Raw genomic sequence first — 25325 nt, 5'->3', positions numbered from 1 at the left:
CATAACAAGAGGAATTGAGTATAGAAGCAAAGAGGTGCTTCTGCAGCTGTACAAGGCCCTGGTGAGACCACACCTGGAGTAGTGTGCGCAGTTCTGGTCTCCAAATTTGAGAAAAGACATTCTGGCTATTGAGGGAGTGCAGCGTAGATTCACGAGGTCAATTCCTGGAATGGCAGGATTACCTTACACTGAAGCGACTGGGCTTGTATACCCTTGAGTTGCGAAGACGGAGAGGGGATCTGATTGAGATGTATAAGATTATGAAAGGATTGGACACCCTGGCAGTAGAAACATATTTCCACTGATGGGCGAGTGCTGAACCAGAGGACACAGCTTAAAAATATGGGGTAGACCATTTAGGACAGAGCTCAGGAGAAACTTCTTCACCCAGAGAGTGGTGGCTGTGTGGAATGCTCTGCCCCAGAGGGCAGTGGAGGCCCACTCTCAGGAAAAGAACAATTTTTTTCAAACTGAAGGTTAAGCAAGTTTATTTTATATAATTTTATTTTTCTCAGACAAAATTTCCAGAACACATTTGAAAATAACAAAAATATACATTTTCTAAGGAGTTGGAAAATAGAGGTGCAAAACTAGCATGAAGCAACTGTTTAATTGTGTAACATTACATTTTTTAAAACACATGTAATTGTGAAGTTTAACAGTGAAATATAGAAAGCTTAAATAGATAGTTTCAAACAACAGACAAACCTTTAAATAGTGCCATTGCATTTCAAACTACTTCTGTACTACTGCAAAAACTGCTTTGTCTTAAAACTGTTCAACTTGTTAAGTTAAATAGCCAGAGCTATCTTGGAAACAAAAGTTTGTGTGAGGTAGGTAAAAATATGAAAGAGGAAGTGTGCAATACATTCTCCCATTAGATAATGCACTCTTTCATCCCTCCAAAGTTAGTGGGTATATCTTTAGTGGCAGAAGCATAATTGTTTACTAAAAATGTACCCTAAAAAAAAAAGGTATTATGGACAGGCATTAAATCTACAAAAAAAAAATAAAAATTAAGCTTCAAGTGCAGAGTAGGATAAATAGTTTAGTTTAGAAAAAGGAACAACAAAAATTAGTACATTTCAGGAAGGGTTCACATTGTCACTTGTGAAATTTTCATGGTTCTTGTCCGACATTCATATTTAAAATTTCAAAAAAGGAAGTAGTACAAGTAGTCTGAATTTTAAAGAGTGAGGTATTTTTTTTTTGGTTGAAAGCTTCCTGTTTTAAATTATCCAGACATTTTTTCAAAAGAAAAAACAAACAACATTTCACATGGTTTCCCATCTCCAAACTATCCCACTGCACAATTTGAAACAATTCCACTCATACCACAACATGGGAGAAAAATTCTAAACTGCCTCAAGTTTCTTTGAACATGGAGAAAGCTACTATTTTGGCAAACGTGGGCTAGATCTTGCCAATAACCAATTCCATATTTTCCCATTATGTTTGCCAAATTAAGTGTTATTGCTTTTAAAAATAGAACCAATTTATTTGAAACCCATTTGTTTATTAAAAAGAAAGAAAACCTGTATTGAAAAATTAAAGATTTTCCACCTCTGGCAGTATTGGGCACTCATTCAACAAGTATGGCAAATCATTGTCCAGGTGCATAGTTGAAGTCCCTCAAAATAGTCTAACAAAGAACAAAAAAGTGCCCCCTTTACTTACCAGTGTGTTTTTGTTACATTTGACACCATTTAAATTAATGCTCACTAAAAATGGCAATTTGTAAAGAAAGTGAATTTTGCAGCCTATTTAGCAATAATTGGTAACATGGTATGCCCAAAAAATGAAGATAATGCAATTTCTTGCTCTACCCAGTCCCTAAAATTTTGAAGTATGAAGCCAATTTTAAAAATTCAATTTAACAGATGGAGCCTTTTTAGTTCCAGTTAATCTTAAAATGGTCACATTTAAAATTCATACATCTACATTTAGTATATCACACCTTGACAAAAGAGAAAAAAGGGCAACTACCACAGGTATGTGATTAAGTTAATTACTGTTCTGTAATCAGATAATGTGCATTGAATGGATCAAAACCAGAAAAAAGTCAAAAATCTACAAAATTACAGTATAATGTTTACTGGTTTTAAGTGAATAAGAACTTTACATCTACAATTGAACACAAACTAAAATTTGTTTTTGCTCAGTTGCACCACTAACACCCCCATGAAATGTTTCTTTTACTTCCTTATGTTTCAAGCAATTTGCACATTCATAAATGCCCAGAACTAGTGTTTTCAAAACTGTAAAATCTTGGTGTTTCATTTCATTAATTATCCATATTATTGATGTTTGTACATTTCAGCAAAGGTATGTTTAGACCAGGCCCTGAGTTCTTCACAAACTGGTACTGTATCAGAAGTGCTATACTTTTGCTTACCCAGCTTCCCCCGCACCCATTGAAATTGCTCTGAATCCATGTTATTAATCTTTACTTTCCTAATCTTCAGACATTGCAGGATTCATCTGCAAGTGAAATGTATGACAATTTACCTAAATTTCAATTAAGCACATTTTATTATTGTGCTGTTGTTTTGAATCTAGGGAACAGTTCCAAGTGATCACACTGCTAAATTTTGTCTTCATTCACAATTGATATGGGGAACCTGCTTACAGATGTAAAAATCTAAAGCAGCCAGATTTAGCACAATGAATACCAATACCTTACCCCAAAATCAGAACAGATCACAATAAGACAGTGCATACGAACTGATTTTCTAGGAATAAATTCACGTCTAATAAATCAAGTGTGAAGCACAGGCAGAGTTAACAGCTGTGTAAGTAGAAGACACCAAACCTAAAAAAGGCAACATTACATTACACACCACATAGTAATCTAAAAACAAAAGAGATCGAAAAATTGGTTTAGCACCTGACAGTTTACTTATCAAGATTCCATCATACCCCATTGGCTTGTTGAAAAATCCATAGTTTTAGCACAATTTAGTTTGCCAGAAATATCTACAGGTCCCAGAAAAAGCAGTGATAACATCACTGTTAATGGTGATGAAATTCAAACATCTCAGAGGCTGTCCTGTTTGGTTCATTTTAAACTTCAAAAGACAGGATAAAATAAGTTTCAGTTTTGTAGCAGGGGAATTAGGAGACAGTATGCTATAACCTTTATGAGAAAGCAAAATTTGCCAGAAGGATGGCAAAGGAAGATGCTTGGACAGAATTAAAAGCTGTGATTGATGCAGGGTGGAAAGTTATGAAAACTGCTTTCCATTGGTTAGCAGTTCTCGAAGTTTTAAAATTTGAATTTTTGTCTATGGTGTGCTGTCAGATATTGTTTGGTATAGAGCACAGTTTACATTGCCAAAAAACTTCCATCAAGACATTTACTTTCCTCCATTATACTAAAACTTCATACTTAAATGAAAAGGTGCTAATAATCATATGAAAATAGGTTACAAAACAAAAAGTTTACACAAGGACTTTCTCCATAATAGAAATTTACACATTTTGCCAATAAGCTATGAATTTGCCAACTGTCCCAAGATATAAAAACAAGCTTGGTAATTGTTCAAAAATTTGATAAGTAAATGAGTGGATTATTAGGGTAAGATTTTTAGAAGTACAGATTATTCAACATGGGTGTTACATACTAACATTTATGAATGTCGATTAAGTTTTGTCATCAGTTAACTTGAATCATGTTTCTGTTGTATGCACTAGAGGTATCCATTTTAAATCAAGATACTACCAGACCAACTTCGAACCATATGATGTATGCATAAATAGAAAATGTGTTCAGATTTTCCACCAAGTGAAATATTAATATTGTGATATTGCTAAGATCACAACATTCTCTAAGATGGTTAAATAGTAATGTTTTGTAATTCAAAATGGATTTTCAACTTCTGTACTCAAAGTTTAATGAGAAGTTGTAATATGCAAACATTTACCTTCAAAAGGTGCAAAAGCATACTGCACTTAAATTACAACCTTATGATTAATTGTAATCTAGGACTGCTAGCAATCTAGAGCAGAATCACTAGCTCTTCATAAAAACTGGGAAAACAAAGACTGAACTTAATTCTTCATATAAAAAGCAAAGACAAATCAAAATATTTCCAAATTTGGTCTTTCCATTCAAACCATTGGCTTAACTTAAAACTGTAGCTAATGTTTCAGTTTATGCACATGTATGTCAAAGTAAGGAATATTTGCCAATTCCACAACTTGTCACCAGTATTCCTCAATGAGTTAGACTCGTTTCTGCATGTAACTTGTTTCAAAATGGATTTCTCTTCAGTATTTAGAGTTTTAGCCATGTATTAGGCCACAATATTTTCAACAATTGAGACCAAACATTCAGATAAAATTTGATTGATTTTTGGGAGGAATGAAAATTATTAACCAGCATTGATAACTACCAACTGAAATGATATGTACTTTCAACCATGTAAACTTTTCCATCCAAACTGATACTTTGTAATCATGCATGAAAAATACAGTTTTGATACATTCTGAATATTTCTTTCATAAAAGAGTTATTGATCAAATTAAGAGCCTCAAAAAAAAAAAAGTAACACAAGTAAGCCTGGTTTTATTCTGATGAAATTGTTTTGTACACAACTTTTGTTTTACTGAATAACTTAAAAGTTTACATGCTAGTTGGTGAAATGCTTCATAGCAGAATACGTTAGGGATATTTAGATAATAACTTTAAACGTCCCTAGATTTGTTCACTGCTCACCATTTCCCCCACAACTAGACAAGTCCCTGGGAAAGTATACTAGCAGCCACTGTGGTAGCAACATTTAGTACTCAAATCTGGGGCTTTGCCAGTTTGTAAAATCTGTTGATACTTTGTTTTATACTTGATTTGATTTTCAAAGTTATGGATAGACAAAAACACTCTGGCAAGTTACTGGTCAACTTGGTCTAAAATTAAAACTGCTCCTTTTGAGGTCTATTCACAGCCAGCGTCCTATACACAGTTTAAAAAAAAATATCAGTGCAATTTTTCATGTAGTTACTGCATTAAGAAAATGCAGCACTACAAGGATATGTATCTACATAGTACGGTTTGCAGAGAAGAAACACTTTGACCAGCCGACAGTAAAGCTCCCCCCAAAATCCAGAGGTGAGAGAAGTCACTTTTGAGTCTGTTGCCTCTTGCCACAAGTGGTAGATATCTTTCACATGGTCGTGAGAAGTCATCATTTGATTATAAATACAAGGATGGTAAGGGGTTTTTCCTTCACCAGCAAAATACATATGTTGTTGTGGTTCTACTCCCATTTTTTTGGCACATATGCCCATAAAAACATCATCGATATAAAGACTGCTGTTTAGGGTCATTAAGGCCTCATAAACCTTCGCTGCCACGTCATGAGACACAACATATGCAGCACCTGCAGTATAGTCAGGATAAGCAGGCCACTGGTACATGTCATAGGAAACATAGTATTTGCTTTTTTTATTCCTTACAGGGGGTGCACCTCTGTGTACTCGACCAATCCAGAAATTACGTATCCCTTTATCCAGTTGTAAGAGGTATTTTACTAAATTTGGAGTGTGTACAAAAACATCATCGTCAGAAGACATGACAAATTTAGCATTTTGGCAGAAACTATTTGCCCATTTGAACTGGAAGATTAGTTTCAACGTAAGATTATAAAAGTCATCATAGAAATCCTGCTGGATAAGGTCTGAATGTTGTAAATCTTCCACTAGTAATCTACTCTGTATAGCTTCACGCTGGGAGGGATCTTTATATACACCCAAAACAAACAGCACTTTTATGTTGGCATTGAACTCCGAATATATATAATGTTCATTGCCCCATGTCTTACGGATAGCATCCCGCCGAGGACGGTTTTCAGGAGATGTCTTCACAAACAAAAGCAGCAACACATCTTGATCTTGGCATTTGTTTGCATGAGTTATCAAGAACTGGTAACTATGTAGGCTAACTGCTATCTCCTTGTTCAAAGTCAAGCTATCATTCAGAAAACTGTATCTATTGATGAGATATCTGTATGAATAAGATTTCACATGACTAATGACATTTGCATCCAGTTGCTCCCAATAAAGGAGGACAAGGGAGAAGAAGAAACATGTAAAAATTAAGTGCAGAAACTGACGTTTTCTTCCTCTTCTGTTCACAGTAATCATTCTGCAATCTTAATTTTTGACAGCCACGAGAAACTCAGGATTTTTGACTGCATTTCTTCCTGGCACTTCAGTGATATTTTATATAGCTGATGTAATGAAATAAATCTATTGCTATAGAATATTATGCAATAGATAGAATTAGATACAAATTGAAATTATAAACCAGGGATCACCACCTGTTCTTTTTGGATGCACTATTGTAGATGCTGCAATCTGCTTTCTCCCAGCACAAACAAAATAGAGGCCATGTGAAAAAAGTGTCAAAACATAGTCCGTGTCTGGAGTCTTTATCTTTTGTTTCACTTGTTTATCCCAAAGTTGTTCCAAAATCACAGAACCTGTGAAGTAAACAACAAATAATTTACACAAGATGTAGAAAAAAGGTTTTCTACAAAGTAAAATTTGAAAAATTGTGAAAAGTTTAATCCACTATATAAATACAGCATATTTAAGTTATTTATTAGATACAGCTAAAGCCATGTTTAGTAACCAAAATAAATAATTCATGCCCGTAACCTGAGACTTCAGTTTTTCTTGTCAATACATGCAATTTCTCAACATTCCTTACTGAGCTGTTGAAAAAATGATATACATTTTGCCAGGGACACAAATACTCATGTCTATTGAATATATGTTGTAACCTAAAAAAAAAGTTAAAAATAGCCTAAATGCTGCCAGATCAGCAGTTCATTTTATTTTCTCAAACTGTCCACTACATGTGTGCACATGCAGTTAACCAAGGCATGGTTAGGGGAGATCAAAATCCAGCTCTTCATGTCCTCTGACTTTACCTACAGGGAACTCAAAATTTCTTAGCTTCTGCTGTGCCAGCATTCCTGCACATGCAAACCTCCATTGCCATTCATGATTCACTATCTGATCAAGCATTTAGGCGTGACTTCAACTTTTACAAAAACACAAACAGATTTCTGGAAGAAGTTAACAGGTCTGGCAGCATCTGTGGAGAGAAACTAGAGTTAACATTTCAGATACAGTAACCCTTCTTCAGAAATGAACTCTGCTAGGCCACCTTTTTTCCAGCAATTTCTGTTTTTGATTTCCTTATTGCAACTTTTATATTGGATTACACCTCTGCAGCATTGTAGCTCATCAAGTAGACGTCCAATGCAAATATTATTTGTTTTAGTATAGTTGCCAGGAAAAGCAGTAACGAGCTTGTTAACAGGACATGAACAGAAAATTGTTGAGTTGGTTTGTGGAATTTGTTTGGAAGTAAAATGGACAGGAATTATAACTGAATACTGCAGACACTGGAAAACTGAAACAAAATGCTGGAAGTGCTCAACCAAGTCTAGAAGCATGTAGGGAATTAGAATAATCCCTATAGCCTCTATTTACCTTCATTCAATTTGCTATAGCCCCAATTAAATGATGCCATAAGCAATATCATCCATGCACACTTTATAGGCTCATCACTATCAACTTCATGAAAATCAGTGGAGAGAGAATTACAATTGTTTTAGATGGTGAGCTTTGTAATCTGGATAGTTAAGGCTCACAGAATACACATCATGATGGATGTCTTGAGTATATTTTAAGTCCAGTTCTAAAATACTTGGGCAAAGTCCAGAGTAATCAAAAGGGACACCAGAAAACAGTTTGAATCGGCTGTAAGCAGTTATTTACTATATTTGGGTACTGTTGAACAAATGAGTAGCCCAGAAGAGCATTCTTTCTTTAAATGTAGATGATAAATCATGAAGTGGCTACTCAAGGTTAGAAAGATAATTTTACATTTTAACTTACTCAGTCCACTTAGTTTAACAGCAATGTATCTGCACTGATGCCACCATGTTTTCTTTGCATGTGAATTACTGAGTTGCTAATAGATGTAGAAGCCACCTGTAGTAATAACTTTCCCCACAAACAGCAACGCCAGATAGAATTGATGGAAAAGTGGTATTGTCACAGGACTAGTAAACTAGAGACTTAGGTTTGAATCTGATCATCATAGACCATGGCAAAACAGTCTTAGCAAACCTATGTCCACAAGTGCAGGAACAGATTTCATTTTTCTAATCTGTTTGAATTATTAGAGCAAAAGTTAACAAATATAGGTTCCACATAAATAGCTTGATCATTTACATCTACAAAATGACTGACTTCGGTTGAGTCGGACTAACAAAAGGAAAATTACTCAACACAGCTTTTATAGAAAGTGAAGCAAGAAGAGTATTGGAGAAACTCAGCAGGTCTGGCAGTATCTGTAAACAGAAAACCAGAATTCAAGTCCAGCGTCTTTCATTTGTTTTGATGACAGGTCATTGCACTCAAAGTTAACTCTGCCTTTCTGTCCATAGATGCTGCGAAACCTGCTGAGTTTCTCCAGCACTTTGTCTTGGTTTCAGATTTCCAGTATCCAGAGTTTTGTTTTAATTACAGAGCAACAAGTTTGTTATGGAAACAGATTGCAGTTCTCATTGTCTGGCAACCCATACCAACACCAGGAGACGAAAGAGCAGCAAACCTTAATATAAATTACAATTTTATTCCAAATAATTACAGATAAACCAGCTAATACTCCAGACTCCAACACCATTAGCATCTTGCCCTCTATGGCATATGCTATGCAGACCCGGAGGAGATTCCACTCACGCTGATGCATTTACTTACATTATTGACACACACTGATCAGAGATCCATGCAATGTAATAAACATGTTATGGGTACATTGATCACTGGGACAACATGTCCTGACAGAGCAGATTGTATGCTGACAAGAGTCTTGGGTGGGGAAAATGAGAAGTGGCCCTGATATTCCTCAACATTGACCGGACTGTTGGGGTCTGGAGACAAACACCGACTAAGAAACATCCTACAGATTACAACTATCAGCTGATGAATCGATACATCATTGTTGAACATCATACTGAAATAGAGGGATCAAGAATTATGCTTTGGACTAGGGATTTCACTTTGCTAGAAGTAGCAACAGCATTGACAGACCTGCACAAAACAAGTTGCTTTTTCTTAATACTACACTTAATTCAAATTATAAGAAACAAAACATTTTACTTGTGCTTCCCAAACTATTCTAACAAAGCCAATACATCCAGAATATAAAATTCCATTCATTTCATAGTCTTATATCCTCATCTACTTAAATATTTATCCAATATTCCCTTAAAAGTTGCAATGGTCTCAACATCCTTTAGAAAAATATTCCATGCTCTGAACACCTACGTAACAATTCCAGTGTATCTTCAACCAGAGGAAATGTCCCACTACCCAGAAAATTTCTTCATCTTAATGGCCTTCTTGTCAAGTCCCTCTCAATTATAGTTCCCTACATTGAATCATTCTGGTGAATTTTAGTTGTTGAATCTCCATGATTTAGCATTACCTCTACATTTTAACTGTGGTCTAATATAGTGCAGTAATCTATCAAAACCCTTTTTGGCTTTGTACATCTATGGTCATTCTATTTTTTAAAAAAAAAAAGAGCTGCTGGCCTTATCTACAGCAGTTACTTTCAGGAAAATGTAAGTGGTTCCATCAGCCTCCATGCATCTACACTTTTCTGCATTATTTCGATCTTTCCTTTAGCATTCATTTGATTTTTATCCCTTATTGATCAAACAACATAATACCCCATTTAATTGTTTTTCAAATGAAAAGTTATTCTAACAGCCTGTTATTACCTCATGTTCAGTAAGTCTAGTGGATGATATTATGGTCTAGTGATTCACCCATCTCTAGTTGGACTCACTTCCTTCCCCCACAGAACCAATTATTCTTTAATATTTCTTTTCCTTAGAGATGTGCTAAACTATAGAGCAGTGCCTCATTGCAACTGTGGTAATTCTCTTAGCATGCATAGTTCAAGGTGCAAAGTGAGCAATCAATCAAGACAGGAGACATCCATCAAGTTTCAACAGCACATTTTGTTAGAAATTGGATTTAAATAAACAAATCACTCATTAGATGAAGGCTATCTAGCAATTGGCTCTGTGGTAGCTTCTAGCCGGTCAAAAGACTTATTTCAAACAGCACTTCATGGCTTTTGAAAAATCAGAAGTTTTTAGACATTTACAACACAGGAGGCAATTCAAATCATAAAAGATCAAAGAACATACTAATTCCAATTTTCCAGCTTTTGGTCCAAAGCCTTGAGGCAATGGCAATGCAGTCAAAATGTTTTAGTATTGCTTCAATGTTATGATAGTTCACTCAACCCCTTTTAGACAGCGAGTTCCAGATTCCCACCACCCTCCCAAGTAAAAAAATGCACTCAACTCTTTTGTCCTTTGACTCATCTCAAACCAATGGGGCGGCATGGTGGCACAGTGATTAGCACTGCTGCCTCACGGAGCCAGAGACCCGGGTTCAATTCCCGCCTCAGGCAACGGACTGTGTGGAGTTTGCACATTCTCCCAGTGTCTGCATGGGTTTCCTCCCACAGTCCAAAAGATTGGCAGGTTAGGTGAATTGGCTATGCTAAATTGTCTGTAGCGTTAGGTGAAGAGATAAATGTAGGGGAATGGGTATGGGTGGGTTGCACTTCAGCAGGTCAGTGTGGACTTGTTGGGCCGAAGGGCCTGTTTCCACACTAAGTAATCTAATCTATGACCCCTGATCAACATTCCTTCCTTCTAATCAAAAAGTTCCTTCCTATCCATCCAAGCCCTTAAACTTACATACCTCTATCATGTCCCCATTCAACCATTGTTTTCCTTGGAGTAGCAATCTCAGTCTATCCAATCTTTCTAATAGCTCAGATCCTCTAGCCCAGTCAGCAGCCTGGTAAATATCTTCTGCACCTTCACTAGTGCAATCAAATCCTCCTTATGTTACGAGCAGAATTGTACACAGTAGTTCAGTTGTGGCCGAACCAGCATTTAGTGTAGTTCTAGCAGAACCTCCTTACTCTTATCTGCCTTGGCTATTAATAGAAAGTATCCCACGTACTTCATAACCTTTCAGCTCATACATTCTAGGATCCAACCACTCATATTGCCTTGTTAGCCCTCCCCAAGTGTGTTACTCTGCACGTTTCCAGGTTGAATTCCATTTGCCATTGACTAGCCTGGTGATATCCTCCTGGAGTTACAACTATTCTCACTATTTATCATCCCAATGTTTATTCATCTGCAAACGACTAGATAATTTCATTCGATATTTAAGGCCAAATCATTAACAGATCATTCAAGGGCCCCAGCATCAAACACTGCAGAACCCTTGCAATCAGACTTTCAGTCTCATCCCTCCATCACCCTTTGCTTCCTGCCTCTTAGACAATCTTAAATCAGACATGGCACTGCACCCTGCCGAGCGCACTTTCCCCTCAAGTAACCCTACTGGTTCACATTAGCTGGTCATTCTTCTCCCTGCTGTTTGTAGGACTTTGCATTGTACAAATTAAAAAAGGTACTTAGCAACAATAATACAGAAACAAGAAACACTGGGCTCATCCACGTTGTCAGCACTAACCATAAAAACTGATGCAAAATATTTCCTTTGAGTGATACAGACCTGTTAATAGCCTAGAAATGCCCCCATTTCCTTTGAAGACTATAAGCCTTTGTTCCCTTGTCATATATCCAACATTATTTCCCCAAACGTTGTTTGACCAGATTTTAAAAGCTTTCAACCTTGAAAGGTTAACAACAAGGCTTCCATTATGTGGATAGTGGATAGGGATTCTCTCCATCCCTCCCACCCCCTGCTTTTCATACAGATTTACAAAGGATGTTGCCAGGGTTGGAGGGATTGAGCTACAGAGAGGTGCTGAATAGGCTGAGGCTGTTTTTCCTGGAGCATCAGAGGCTGAGTGGTGACCTTATGGAGGTTTATAAAATCATGAGGGGTATGGATTCGATAAAGACAAGATTTTTTTTCTCTGGGGTAGGGAGAGTTCAGAACGAGATGGCATAGGCTTTGGATGAGGGGAAAGATTTACAAAGAACCTACAGGGGCACTTTTCACCCGAATGGTAATGAATGTATGGCACGAGCAGTCAGAGGAAGTGGAGGCCGCTGGTACAATTACAACATTTAAAAAGCATCTGGATGGGTATATGAATAAGGGGTAGAGGGACAAGTGCTGGCAAGTGGGACTAGATTAATTTAGGATATCTGGTCAGCATGGATAAGTTGGACCAAAGGGTCTGTTTCCATGTTGTACATGTCTATGACTGTGACATACTACAATTCTAATTACTTTAGAAATATTTACCACCTACGTATCATGACTTGGCCTGCTAATGTTTATGTCAGGTAGACTTCTTCTAGAATTATTTTAATTTTTAAATCTTTCTATCTTCAATGAATGCATTGAAGTTACAATCAGAATAAGTCTCCTGTGTTAACTATCCCAGAATTAAGTTATTTCCTTATTAGGAAATAATCAATATTCAAGAATGTTACCTTCTGGGACCTTGTATATTTCCTTTATTGTAATCCTGGGATAGTTCAAATGACAAAATTATCGTGTCCATGATTCTTGTAGATTGTTCTGACCTGATCACTATTTGGGGGCTGCTTATACACAGCAAGAATCTTAAGTTATCCTCCTGTTTTAACCCCTATATTCCTGCAACATGATAAAATAATTAAGCGACTACCAGCTTCCATCTATTCAAAATGCAGTATTTATTTTGCCTTAAAATTGTAACAAAATCTAATGTTTGTTTCTTCTACCAACTCCAGTCTAATGCATAGACTGCCCGTGACATTTTATGATTTAAAAAAAAAAAGGGGACTATTGCCTTTTATCTGAAAACAAAAAATGCTGAATGTCAGTGGGCCAGGCAGCATCCATGGAAAGCAAGCTAATGTTGAGTCTATATGACTCTTCACAGCTGAAGTGAAGTGTGGAGAGGGCAGCATTTATGGAAGAGTTTGGCATTTGGTGGGGGGGGGTGGGGGAAAAAGGAGAGAAGAGTCGTGCTAAGGGAGAAAGAATGTTGCGCATCCACATTAAGTACTCAGAACAGCAGAACACTGATGTGTCTAACTGCCAGACTGGGAAGAATAGACAGTCCTACTGTGGGGGGAGTTCAATGCAGTGACAGAATGTAGCAAGTAACGCTAAAAGGAAAGGGAAGGAATGGGTTCACAATTTGAAGGTCTTGAAGGCTGGCCCATAGAAGATGGAAAGTATTCATCCTGGAGCTGTGACCACTGGTGTTCCGCAGGGATCTATTCTAGGATCTCTGCTCTTATAAAATGACTTGGATGGGAAGTGAAAGATTGGGTTAGTATGTTTGCCAATGATACAAAGGTTGGTGGGGTATGGATAGTGTAGAGGGCTGTTGTAGGTTGTAACAGGATGCAGAGCTGGGCTGAGAAGTGGCAGATGGAGTTCAACCTGGGAAAGTGTGAAATATTTCATTTTGGAAGGTCAAATTTGAATGCTGATTACAGGGTTAAAGGCAGGATTCCTGGCAGTGTGGAGGAACAGAGAGTTTAGATTAGATTACTTAGTGTGGAAACAGGCCCTTCGGCTCAACAAGTCCACACCGACCCTCAACCCACCCAAACCTATTCCCCTACATTTACCCCATCACCTAACACTATGGGCAATTTAGCATGGCCAATTCACCGATCTTGGGATTCATGTCAATAGATCCCTCAAAGCTGCCACCCAAGTTGATTGGGTTGTTAAGATGACATATGAGATGTTGTCTTTCATTAGCAGGGAGACCAAGTTTAAGAGCTGCGAGGGTTATGCTGCACCCTATAAAGTCCTGGTTAGGCCATACTTGGAACATTGTGCTCAGTTCTGGTTGCCTCATTACAGAAAAGATGTGGAAGCTTTAGAGAGGGTGCAGACAAGATTTACTAGGATGCTGCATGGACTGGACAGCATGTCTTAAGAAAGTTTGATGGAGCTAGGGCTTTTCTCATTGGAGCGAAGGAGGGCGAGAGGCGACTTGATAGAGCTGTACAATGTTACTAACATCCAAGTGTCATTTAACTGTCCCTAATGCCAGAGACTTTTTCCCAGGATGGATTTGGCTATGAAGGGGCATAATTTAAAAAAAAATTAATTGGAGGGAGGTTTAGATGAGATGTCAGATGGGTGGGTGTGTGGAAAGCACTACCAGCAGTAGAGTCAGATGCATTAGGGGCAGTTAAACAACACTTGGATAGGCACATGGATGTTAGTAACATTCAGGGTATGTAGATTAGATTGATCTGACAGTAGGATAAGTGGTTAGCACAGCGAGGGTCAAAGGGCCAGTACTGTACTATGAACTCAGTATTGAGTTAGAAGGTTGTAAAGCACCCAGCCTGAAGAAGAGATGTTGCTTCTCCAGTTTTCAGTGATTCACTGGAGTTTTGCAGCAGGCAGAGGATAGACATGCAAGCAGGATGCGGTGTTAAAATGACTGGCTAAAGGAAAGTCAGGAATTATGCTTGCACACGGACCAGAGGTGTTTTGCAAAGCGGTCACCCAGTTTGTGTTTGATTTCTCCAATGTACAATAGGCCAGATTAGGTGCAATGAATACAATGTGCGAGATTGGAGGTGGTACAGGTGAAATGCTCTTCACCTAGAAAGACTTTAGACTCTTGGAAGGTGAGCAGGGAGGTCATGGTGAAGCAGGAGGTCCCTTCTGTGTTTAGATGGGAAAGTGCTACAGGAAGGTGGGGTGGTGGTGGCTGAGGAATGGAATAGTGTGCCCGGAGGGAACCATCCCTGCAAATGCAGACAGAGGAGTGAGGTGTGGTGGCATTCTGCTGGAGTGGTCTGAAATGGTGGAGAATAATCCTCTGAATGAGAAGGTTGGTGGGATGAAAAGTGAGAAGGGGGACCCAATCAAACTATTGAGGGGGGCAAGAATGAAAGCACGTGATAGGTTGGATTCAGTGAAGACTCTGAACCACAACAGGCAAGAAACCATGATTATAGAAACTGTGCCAACAGTGAGGTTTTGGAAGATGGCATTATCTAAATAGTGGATACAACATAGGCATAGGAACTGGGAGAATAGGATGGAATCTTTACAGGAAGTTGGGTGGGACAAGCTGTAATGAAGGTAGCTCTGGGAGTCAGTGGATGGCAGTGGATAGTTGATTCCCTGAAAATGATCAGAGGTCAAAGAAAGGAAGGGAAGTGTCAGAAGCGGACAATGTGAAAAGTTAGAGGGTGGAAATTAGAGGCAAAATAAACAAATTTTTCCAAGATCCAGGCAGGAGCATGAAACAGCAGCACCGAAACATTTGTCAACATATCAAGACTCCCAGAGCTACCTTCATTACAGCTTGTCCCACCCAACTTCCTGTAAAGATTCCATCCTATTCTCCCAGTTCCTATGCCTATGTTGTATCCACTATTTAGATAATGCCATCTTCCAAAACCTCACTGTTGGCACAGTTTCTATAACCATAGTTTCTTGCCTGTTGAGGTTCAGAGTCTTCACTGCATCCAACTGTCCTTAGTTGGTAGGATTAGGGAAAACCCTAAGGCTTTCTATAGATATGTCAGGAATAAAAGAATGACTAGGGTAGGAATAGGTCCAGTCAAGGATAGTAGTGGGAAGTTGCGTGGAGGCTGAAGAGATTGGGGAGACACTGAATGAATACTTTTCATCAGTATTCAATCAGGAACAAGACATTGTTGTCAATCTGAGTACTGAGTCACAATTAAGTAGAATGGATGGCTTTGAGGTATGTAAAGAAGAGGTGTTGGAAATTCTGGAAAGGGTGAAAATAGATAAGTCCCCTGGGCCTGATGGCATTTATCCTAGGATTCTCTGGGAAGCAAGGGAGGAGATTGCAGAGCCATTGGCCTTGATTTTTATGTCCTCGTTGTCTACAGGAGTAGTGCCAGAAGATTGGAGGCTAGCAAATGTGGTTCCCTTGTTCAAGAAGGGGAGTAGGGATAACCCTAGTAACTATAGGCCGGTGAGTCTCACTTCTGTTGTGGGCAAAATCTTAGAGAGAATTGTAAGGGATAGGATTTATGAACATCTGGATAGGAATAATGTGATCAAGGGTAGTCAGCATGGTTTTGTGAAGGGCAGGTCGTGCCTCACAAACCTTATTGAATTCTTTGAGAAGGTGACTAAGGAGGTGGACGAGGGGAAAGCGGTAGATGTGGTGTATATGGATTTTAGTAAGGCGTTTGATAAGGTTCCCCATGGTAGACTACTGCAAAAAATACGGAGGTATGGCATTGAGGGTGAGTTGGAGGTTTGGATTAGGAGTTGGCTGGCTGGAAGAAGACAGAGGGGAGTAGTGGAGTGCCGTCACTAGCAGTGTTCCGCAAGGATCTGTTTTGGGACCATTGCTGTTTGTCATTTTTATAAATGACCTGGAGGAGGGGTTAGAAGGTTGGGTGAGCAAGTTTGCGGATGATACGAAAGTCGGAGGAGTTGTAGACAGTGAGGAAGGATGTGGCAGGTTACAGTGGGATATAGATAAGCTGCAGAACTGGGCAGAAAGGTGGCAAATGGAGTTCAATGTAGCTAAGTGTGAGGTGATTCACTTTGGTAAGATTAATAAAAAGATGGGGTACTGGGCTAACGGTCAGGTACTTGGTAGTGTGGATGAGCAGAGGGATCTTGGTGTCCATGTACACAGATCTTTGAAAGTTGCCACCCAGGTAAATAGTGCAGTGAAGAAGGCATATGGCGTACTGGCTTTTATTGGTAGAGGAATTGAGTTCCAGAGTACTGAGGTCATGTTGCAGTTGTATAAGACTCTGGTGCGGCCGCATCTGGAGTATTGTGTGCAGTTTTGGTCGCCATACTATAGGAAGGATGTGGAGGCACTGGAACGGGTGCAGAGGAGGTTTACCAGGATGTTGCCTGGTATGGTAGAAAGATCGTATGAGGAAAGGCTGAGGCACTTGGGGTTTTCATTGGAGAGAAGGTGGTTTAGGGGTGACTTGATAGAGGTGTACAAGATGATTAGGGGTTTAGATAGGGTCGACAGTGAGAATCTTTTTCCACGTATGGAGTCAGCTATTACAAGGGGGCATAGCTTTAAATTAAGGGGGGGTAGGTATAAGACAGATGTTTGGGGTAGGTTCTTTACTCAGCGAGTCGCGAGTTCATGGAATGCCCTGCCAGTAGCAGTGGTGGACTCTCCCTCATTATGGGCACTTAAGCGGGCATTGGATAGGCATATGGAGGATAGTGGGCTAGTGTAGGTTAGGTGGGCTTGGATCGGCGCAACATCGAGGGCCAAAGGGCCTGTACTGCGCTGTATTCTTCTATGTTCTAAAGGAGTTGTAGGAGGATGGCCAATTAGGACTGGAACGAGGATTGTTCCACATAACTGGGACCCATGCACTTACCCATAGCCACTTTAATTCATCTCACTTCTGCCAAGTCAAAGGAGAAATTTTTCAGAGAGAGAACAAAATTCAGCCAAGTGGAGCAGAGTGGCTGTATATGGGGAGTTTTCAGGGCATCTGGATGAGGAAGCAGCCAGGAGCTCTTGAACCATCCTGGCGGTGAATGGAGGTATAGAGGAATTAGACATCCCTTAGTCTCCACCCCCTAAACTACTGCATAAATGCTGCCCTCTCTAGACTTCACTTCAGCTATGAAGGATCATCTAGACTCGAAACATTTGCTTGCTTTCTCTCCACGGATGCTGCCTCATCCGCAGTGATCTCTAACAATTTTTGTTTTCAATACAGATTCCAGCATCTGTAGTAATTTGCTCCCTATTGCTTTTATCAAGTTTATCGCAGACCTAAGAAAAACAGGTACATTTGCAAAAATGGGTGCATGACAGATGCAGTTTATTGGAGATAGGAAATGATTCACTTTGGAGTAAACATAAAAAGACAGCATACTTACTTATTTTGAATATACATAATCAAAAACAAACTCAGGAATATGTACTCAAGTCTTCAACATTGGCAAATATTAACTGGGGTACTCTGGTTTGTATGTAGGTACGAAGGAAAACAAAATGGTTATAGTAAACGTGCACACTGTTCAAAACTCAAATGATTGGCCACAAAAATATTACCTGCTTTAGGAACGACACCAAGGCACAGAAGAGGACCACCAGAATGAGGGGCTTATTAGAGAACTGAGTTGTTCTCCTTAAATACCCAAGCAGTATTTAAAAATTGAGACTTTGATAAAATTGTACTAGTTAGGAAAAGTGATGAGTCAGATTGGTCAGGCAACAGCCACGTCAGAGCTTTAAAAATTGCAAAAGGACCAAGAAAGGAAATGCACAGAAATAATTTTCCATGCAGGGTTGAGAGTCTGAAATGCATCATCTGAAAAGAGGATGAAAACAGACTACAGAACTTTCAAAGTAATTGAATATATAAATTGACGTACAGGATAAGTAAAACATGGGGAATGGAATTAAATTGAATAGTTTATTCAAAGAATAGATGCAAACAGAAGTCAAAAATCACTTACAGCATAGGAAGCAATAATTTACACGTTCCATTGGCTTAACATCAACTTATAATAGTTGTGTCCATGTACGTGCAGGATAAAGTCCCACTGGTCAGAGAGAAAACATTTGTCAATTTGTTTAGAAAAGCTTCAATCAGATGTAATCACTCGATGAGCAATGTTGCACCTTCAAACATGACAGTAACTGTATCAAATAATTGGTAGTGCAAGTGTTCACCCAAGGTCCAGAGGTATATATATTATACAGGGTATCTCCAAAACTGCTGTGTTAAATCCTAGCATGCAAAAGCAACATACTTAAAGACAGAGCAATATCAAAAGAAATTAAGAAACATAATGAAATATGGTTTAAATGAAAAAAATTTATAAAATATTATGAGCCTAACAAGGACAGGACGAGTGATTAAGTGAAAACATCAATTTATCAATTTTAGAATTTTCAATTACTTTTGGGAATTACACTCCAGAAATGTCAAATTGTTTCATGAAAAAAAACCCTTTGTCATTATATTGCATAACATGCACAGTAACCTGACTTAGACCTGAACAATCCATTGACACGAGTGGATAGTTACAAATCCCAGTGAAACTTCAAGGCATTTCTTTGCATGCAGATTGATCAGTAAAAACTGATATTTCCCTAATGCTGACTACTGATTCCTAATTCAAACCAAACTTCCAATACAGCTAGTCTACATTAACTGAAAACACTTAGTGATTGTAAAAACACCTGACAGAATCAGGTAATGATGAAAGTAGCTATAATTTCATTGTTACTGTAAAGTTCAAAGTGGTTTGGAAATATGCATGAGGAGTGGATCTCTTGCAGCTAATTCACACGTATCAACAAGGATCATCACATTAAGACTGCCAGTGCAATCTTCTCCCTCCAAACACAGAGCTCCCATATTAGTGAAATATTTCAATACCATAAATTCTTACTTCTGAAAATGAGAACTTGCATTTTATACAGAGTTCTCTTTCCCAGAAAAGTGGAGGCTGGGTCACTGAATTTTTTTCAAGGATAGTTAGTAAGATTTTTGATAATCAACAAAGTCAAGCATTATGGAAAGGTACACAGCAAACTGGAGTGGAGACTGCACAAGGTCAGTCATGTTCTCAGTGAACAATCAAGTAGGCTAAGGACCAAATGCTCCTTGGTCCTACATTCCTATGGAGAAACCAGCCAAATTGCAATTAATATGAAATTCCAAGAGATCCAGGCCCCTATTAATTCCTAATGGAAGAAAATATTTGTCACATTTATTCTGAAGATAGTAAAAAGAGTGTTTGTCAGCATAATGCGACACCAATTTAAGGTGCAAGGATTAAAAGAAATTACATAAATAAGACGTCATGTTCTGTTCAAATTGGGATCTCAAGTGCAGCTTCAGAGATTCTGCAATGTGTTCCAGTCCTCAAGGAATCCCACTAAAGAAAGAGCAACAATATCACCGATGCCTCACAAGACATTGACTCCCAGCCTTGCCACTGGGAGTCCAGACTCCTGCCTGCTGACACTGCTCTAGCCTCAAAAGTGAAGGAAAGAAAGAAGTGCATAAACTCAATGCTGCCAGCCTGCAACAGCCAGGCTCCAACTGGCCTAAACACCACCTATTGTGGTGGTGCCATTCTTGGATATTGTACTGTAACAGATCACACTTAAGAATATTTTGCAAATGAGGGCCAAATGAATACTGCACTAAGATAGAGTTTTAAAATTCAAGGTTATTCCATCCAATTCATTCCTCACATGTTAACAATGTGAAACTGCACCCTGGAAACAAAACTTAACACCTTGGAAATAGATATAATTGGTCCTTACAGCTTCAATGCGGAATGCAGCTACACAATTTAGATAGAAAAAAATTACCCTGCACAAAAAGCAGGACAAATCTAACTGGTCAATTGCTGCCCCAAATTACTTGATTATCAGTAAAGTAATGGAAGATGTCATCAACAGAGCCATCAAGCAGCACTTGCTCAGCAATAACCTGCTCGCTGACAGTTTAAGTTCTGTCAAGGCCAGTCAGCTCCTGACCTTATCGAAAGGAATGTGGAGGAAAGTTAAAATCAGATCCTAATGAATGGCAAAGCAGGCTTGAAAGGTCGGGTGGCTTATTCTTGTTCCTTATTCACATGTTTGTGTAAGCCAGGTCTAAAACAAACTCAGGACGTAATTATTAAATAACAGCTGGAGCACTGGATACTGCAAAGGCAATGAGCCCCGATAACATTCCAGACGTGTGGGCGGCATGGTGGCACAGTGGTTAGCACTGCTGCCTCACAGCACCAGAGACCCGGGTTCAATTCCCGACTCAGGCGACTGACTGTGTGGAGTTTGCACATTCTCCCCATGTCGGCGTGGGTTTCCTCCGGGTGCTCCGATTTCCTCTCAGTCCAAAGGTGTGCAGGTCAGGTGAATTGGCCACGCTAAATTGCCTGTAGTGTTAAGTAAAGGGGTAAATGTACGGGAATGGGTGGGTTACGCTTCGGCGGGTTGGTGTGGACTTGTTGGGCCGAAGGGCCTGTTTCCACACTAAGTAATCTAATCTAATCTATTCACGTGTGCTCCAGAACGTGGCACTCCCCTAGCCAAGCTCTTCTAATACAGTTAGAACATTTGCATCTACCTGAATGTGGAAAATTGTCCAGGTATATCCTGTATACAAGAAGCAGGACAAATTCAACCCGGCCAATCACCGCCCAATCAATCAGTCTACTCTCCATCATCAGTAAAGTGATGGAAGGTGTTATCAACAGTGCTATCAAGCAGCACCTGCTCAGCAACAACCCACTTAGGTGACACCCAGTTTGGGTTTCACCAGGGTCACTCAGCTCCTGATCTTATCACAGCCTTGGTTCAACCATGGACAGAACAGCTGAATTCCGGAGGTGAGGTGCAAGTGACAACTCTTGACATCAAGACTGCATTTGACTGAGCTTGGCATCAAGGTGCCCTAGCAAAAGTGGAAACAATGGGCATCAGGGGACCAAACACTTCATTGGTTAGAGTCATACCTGACACAAAGGAAGGTGGTTGTGGAGGGTCAGTCATCTCAGTTCCAGGACATCTCTGCAGAGTTCCTCAGGGTAGTGTTCTATGCCCAACAATCTTCAGCTGCTTCATCAATGACCTTCCCTGTGTCATAAGTGGGAATGTGTGCCGATGATTGCACAGTATTCAGCACCGTTCGTGACTCCTCAGATTCTGAAGCAGCCCATGCTCAAATGCAACAAGATCTGGACAATATCCAAGGTTGGGCTGACAAGTAGCATTTGCACCACATAAATGCTGGACAGTGACCATCACCAACAAGAGACACTCCAACCACCACCCCTTGACATTCAATGGTATTACCATCACTGAATCCCCCACGGTTAACATCCTTGGGGTTATCTTGACCAAAAATGTAACTGGACTCACCACATAAACACAATGGCTACAAGAACAGGTCAGAGATTAGGAATACTGCGACAAGTAAGTCACTCCTGACACCCCAAAGTCTGTCCACCACAAGGCGCAAATCAGAAATATGATGGAATATTCTCCACTTGCCTGAATGTTTGGAGCTCCAACACCACAAGAAGCTTGACACCATTCAGGACAAAGCAACCTCACTTGACTGACACCACATCTACAAACATTCATTCCCTGCATCACTAGTCCACAGTGCTGCTACTGAGTGCTATCTACAAGATGCACTGCAGAAATTCACCAAATATCCTTAGACAGCACCTTCCAAACCCACAACCACTTCCACCTAGAAGGAAAGGGCAGCAGGTACGTAGAAACACCACCCTGACTTGGAGGTCGGTTGGTCAGTCAAAATCCTGGAATTCCCTCCCTACTGGCATTGTGGATCAACCCATCCAAGTATCTTACAGCGATTCAAGAAGGCAGCTCACCACTACCTTCAAGGGCAAAAAAGATGAGCTACCAATGCTGGCCAGCCAGCGACACCAAAATCCCACAAATGCATAAAACAAGTTAAGAATCCATATTGCAAGCAACATATAGTACATATTTTTAAAAGCCATCTGGCTGACAGAAAACCAGAATCTGAAATCAACTTGGTTAATAAGGCTTCTTGGCTTCATCTCCTTGCTATGGAGAAGAGGTAGCTCTGTACTCTGGTCTCAAATGTATAATGTGTTAGCATGGTTTGCCAACCTTAAACTTGCAAAGGCCATTATTTTAAGAAATACAAATATTCTTTTGATTATTGCTAAGGTTGCAATACACACTTCATTTTCCATCTTATTTTAAGTCAAGCTACTGCATTCTGCATTACTTAATTTTCACATTTAGCCAAGATATATATCCACCCTCATACCCCCAAACTGAGCAAGTTATCTTCTGAAAGTAAAAACCAAAGTATTGCTCTGCTCTGCTTCTCAAAGCAACTGCATTTGCTTGCCCTGCACAATATTTCCAAACCTATGCAGTAACTTCAGTCTTCCAAAGAAAAATAACTAACTATCAGTTAATACATTGAAGACCAGAATTGGTGGATTTTTGCTAGGCAAGAACACCTAGGGATAAGAAAAAAGACAGGTAAATGAATTCTATAATTACATTACAGGCCAGCCAAGAATTATTGATATTGAATTGGTAGCTGATTTTATTGGGTATAGGAGGCAAATCCCAAAAATCAAGTTTTTATTTAAATATTTTACAAGAGATTTGCAAACAGCAAGATAAACAATATAAAATAAACAAATGCAGGAAAGACAAAATGGACAAAAATTTGAAGGTGGAAGCTGAAGTTAGAAAGCCTGTCAAGAAAACAAGACATATGCTACATGAAGTTTTATCATGGATAGGATACAGCTTCGTTATTATGTTCAACTCTAGGCAGCAGACAGAAAAAAGAGATTATGAAAAGAGTACATGAATGGTCCTGAGGATGAAGGACTTACAGTTAAGCGAAGAAATCAGAAAGGCTCAAGTTGAATCACTTTACGAGCAAAGTCAAGAGGAGACTGGATAGAGGTGTTAAAAATTGCAAGCAATTTTATTAATTTCTTTCCATTTGTTCAGTTTCCAGTGGAAACATGGTAACCAAACAATGTTTAGTAACAGACAAAACAACCAGAGTCAACTTGAATTTAAACAAAGTTTTGCCGTGGCCTGGAAATGCAGTGCTTGAAAGGATGATAGAAACAGATTCAATAATTATTCTTTCAGGCTTTAGGGAAAAGAAACTAGGAATGCAAATAATTAGATTAATGTTTCACATTGGTTATCTATGCTGAATCAGTCTTTGATGGAATGTAAAAAATTTTCAAAAAAAAAAGTGTTGATAAAACTGAGCAACCGCATTTAAATTTTAAATAAACTAGCTTCTCCCATTAAGAAATGGCTGTTCCACTGCCCAGAAAAAACAATTTCAAAACATCTTCCAGATATCTACTTTATCCAAATAATAAAAAAAATCATCAATTAAGTCTCAAATCTAGTGACTCTCAGAAGGCTCTTTCAAAGCTTCAAAAGTGAACATTGAGATATCAAATGTCACCAACTTTCAAAGCACTACCCCATCATACACCAAATGAATGGCTAAAAAAAAATTAACAAAATATTAAACCCCACCACTGCCCTGGTGCATTGGCTGTTCAAACACATTCTACAAGATGCTTTTAACTGACATTAAAAAAAGTGTATTCTTTAGCCTAATCAATACACATTGTATTTGCACATTCTTTGCAAAACAGAGTCAAGTATGTTCACACTAACTTTTGAGTTGTAGATAGGTAGAATAACCAGTTACTTTTGGCAAATATTAAGAATTGGTGTTTGCTCCAGATTATAAAAGATAAACATTGGGGCTAAATTAATTAAAATTATAAATCAAATCCCAGAGTTGAGTTTGAGAATTTGAATTCACCGCAAAACTACTAGAAATGAAATGGTGTCAGTAACGGATTGTTGAAATGTCATGAAAATAGTTAACCGGCTCAGGGAACATAACCGGTCACCGTCATAACTTCTGCTTTGCCTGGAATGAAAGCCCCACATGTGTGGCCGTTCTCTTAAAAGTGGGCTCCCACAACTGCATGAAACTTAGAAAGCGACAAAAAAAAAGTTGGAGAAATCCCAGGCCCAGGAGAAGCCTCCAACGACCACTGTTCCCCAGAGAACGGGAGGTTATGAGCCCAGGTAAAACCTAACGCGGGGCACGGTTCCGTCCACCGTTTGGTGTTTGTATTTTTTTTTGTCACATGCTAGTCAGGCGAGGGCAGCCTTATCCGCTCATTTAAAAAATACGAAAGCGACAGGGAAGAGCGGATAACACACACGGGAGCAACAATCAGAACTTGCGAAAGTGAACGGGAAAAAAAACTACTTTGGAGTGAGGAAACCTGCTTTTGGAGGTAGATAACCCCGTAAACTGCCAACACTTCAAGAGTGTACAGTTCTGACAAAGGATGCGTTTGAATCTTATACTTTAAAGCAGACAATCTCACTCATTACTCTGGATCCTCTTCCGGGAGGGGGGAGGTAGGCGAGAGACACACCCGAGCAGAGTTTCCATGACCGGTTACATCCCACTCCATACCGGTTTCGCCTCGCGCGAAGGTCCCGTGGAAACTTCTAGATAAGGGTGACATTCTCCCAGCACGGTCTCTAATCCCTTATATGGACACGAGAAATAAACCACTCCATACACATACACAAAAGGCGAGGCGCGGTGAGAAGGAGTTAAACGTTCGGAGCAGGAACGGTGCGGTGGAAAGATCCTTACCCGCGATCCGCCGGCTCCTGACTGATACCCGAGCCGCCGAGCACAACGGCCAGCCACAGCTAACCGAGCGACGGC

General features: G+C 39.3%; 2 protein-coding genes across 16 annotated transcripts in view; one reads left to right on the top strand and one right to left on the bottom strand.

Moving 5' to 3' along the window:
* The window catches only part of LOC122555988 (guanine nucleotide exchange factor DBS), a 404319-nt gene that overhangs the window by 231569 nt on the left and 147425 nt on the right, over nt 1–25325 (top strand). The window lies entirely within an intron of this gene.
* On the bottom strand, nt 483–25325 carry LOC122555990 (lactosylceramide 1,3-N-acetyl-beta-D-glucosaminyltransferase). Of its 8 annotated transcripts, XM_087993539.1 has the most exons (3): nt 24973–25159; nt 18502–18588; nt 483–6479 (listed from the first exon to the last, which is right to left on the bottom strand). In XM_087993539.1, the coding sequence occupies exon 3, from the start codon at nt 6139–6141 to the stop codon at nt 5005–5007; it is 1137 nt and encodes a 378-aa protein (XP_087849665.1). In that variant the 5' UTR covers nt 6142–6479; nt 18502–18588; nt 24973–25159; the 3' UTR covers nt 483–5004. The 8 variants fall into 8 exon arrangements, with proteins under 8 accessions (XP_087849665.1, XP_043558271.1, XP_043558274.1 ...); XM_043702336.2 differs by lacking the exons at nt 18502–18588; nt 24973–25159 and adding an exon at nt 25251–25325; XM_043702339.2 differs by lacking the exons at nt 18502–18588; nt 24973–25159 and adding an exon at nt 25180–25197.

This window comes from Chiloscyllium plagiosum, unplaced genomic scaffold (assembly GCF_037043375.1).
Source record: "Chiloscyllium plagiosum isolate Xiang-an unplaced genomic scaffold, Cpla_swu_hap1 HiC_scaffold_13, whole genome shotgun sequence".
Lineage (NCBI taxonomy): Eukaryota > Metazoa > Chordata > Chondrichthyes > Orectolobiformes > Hemiscylliidae > Chiloscyllium > Chiloscyllium plagiosum.
This window is presented reverse-complemented; position numbering and strand designations above follow the sequence as displayed.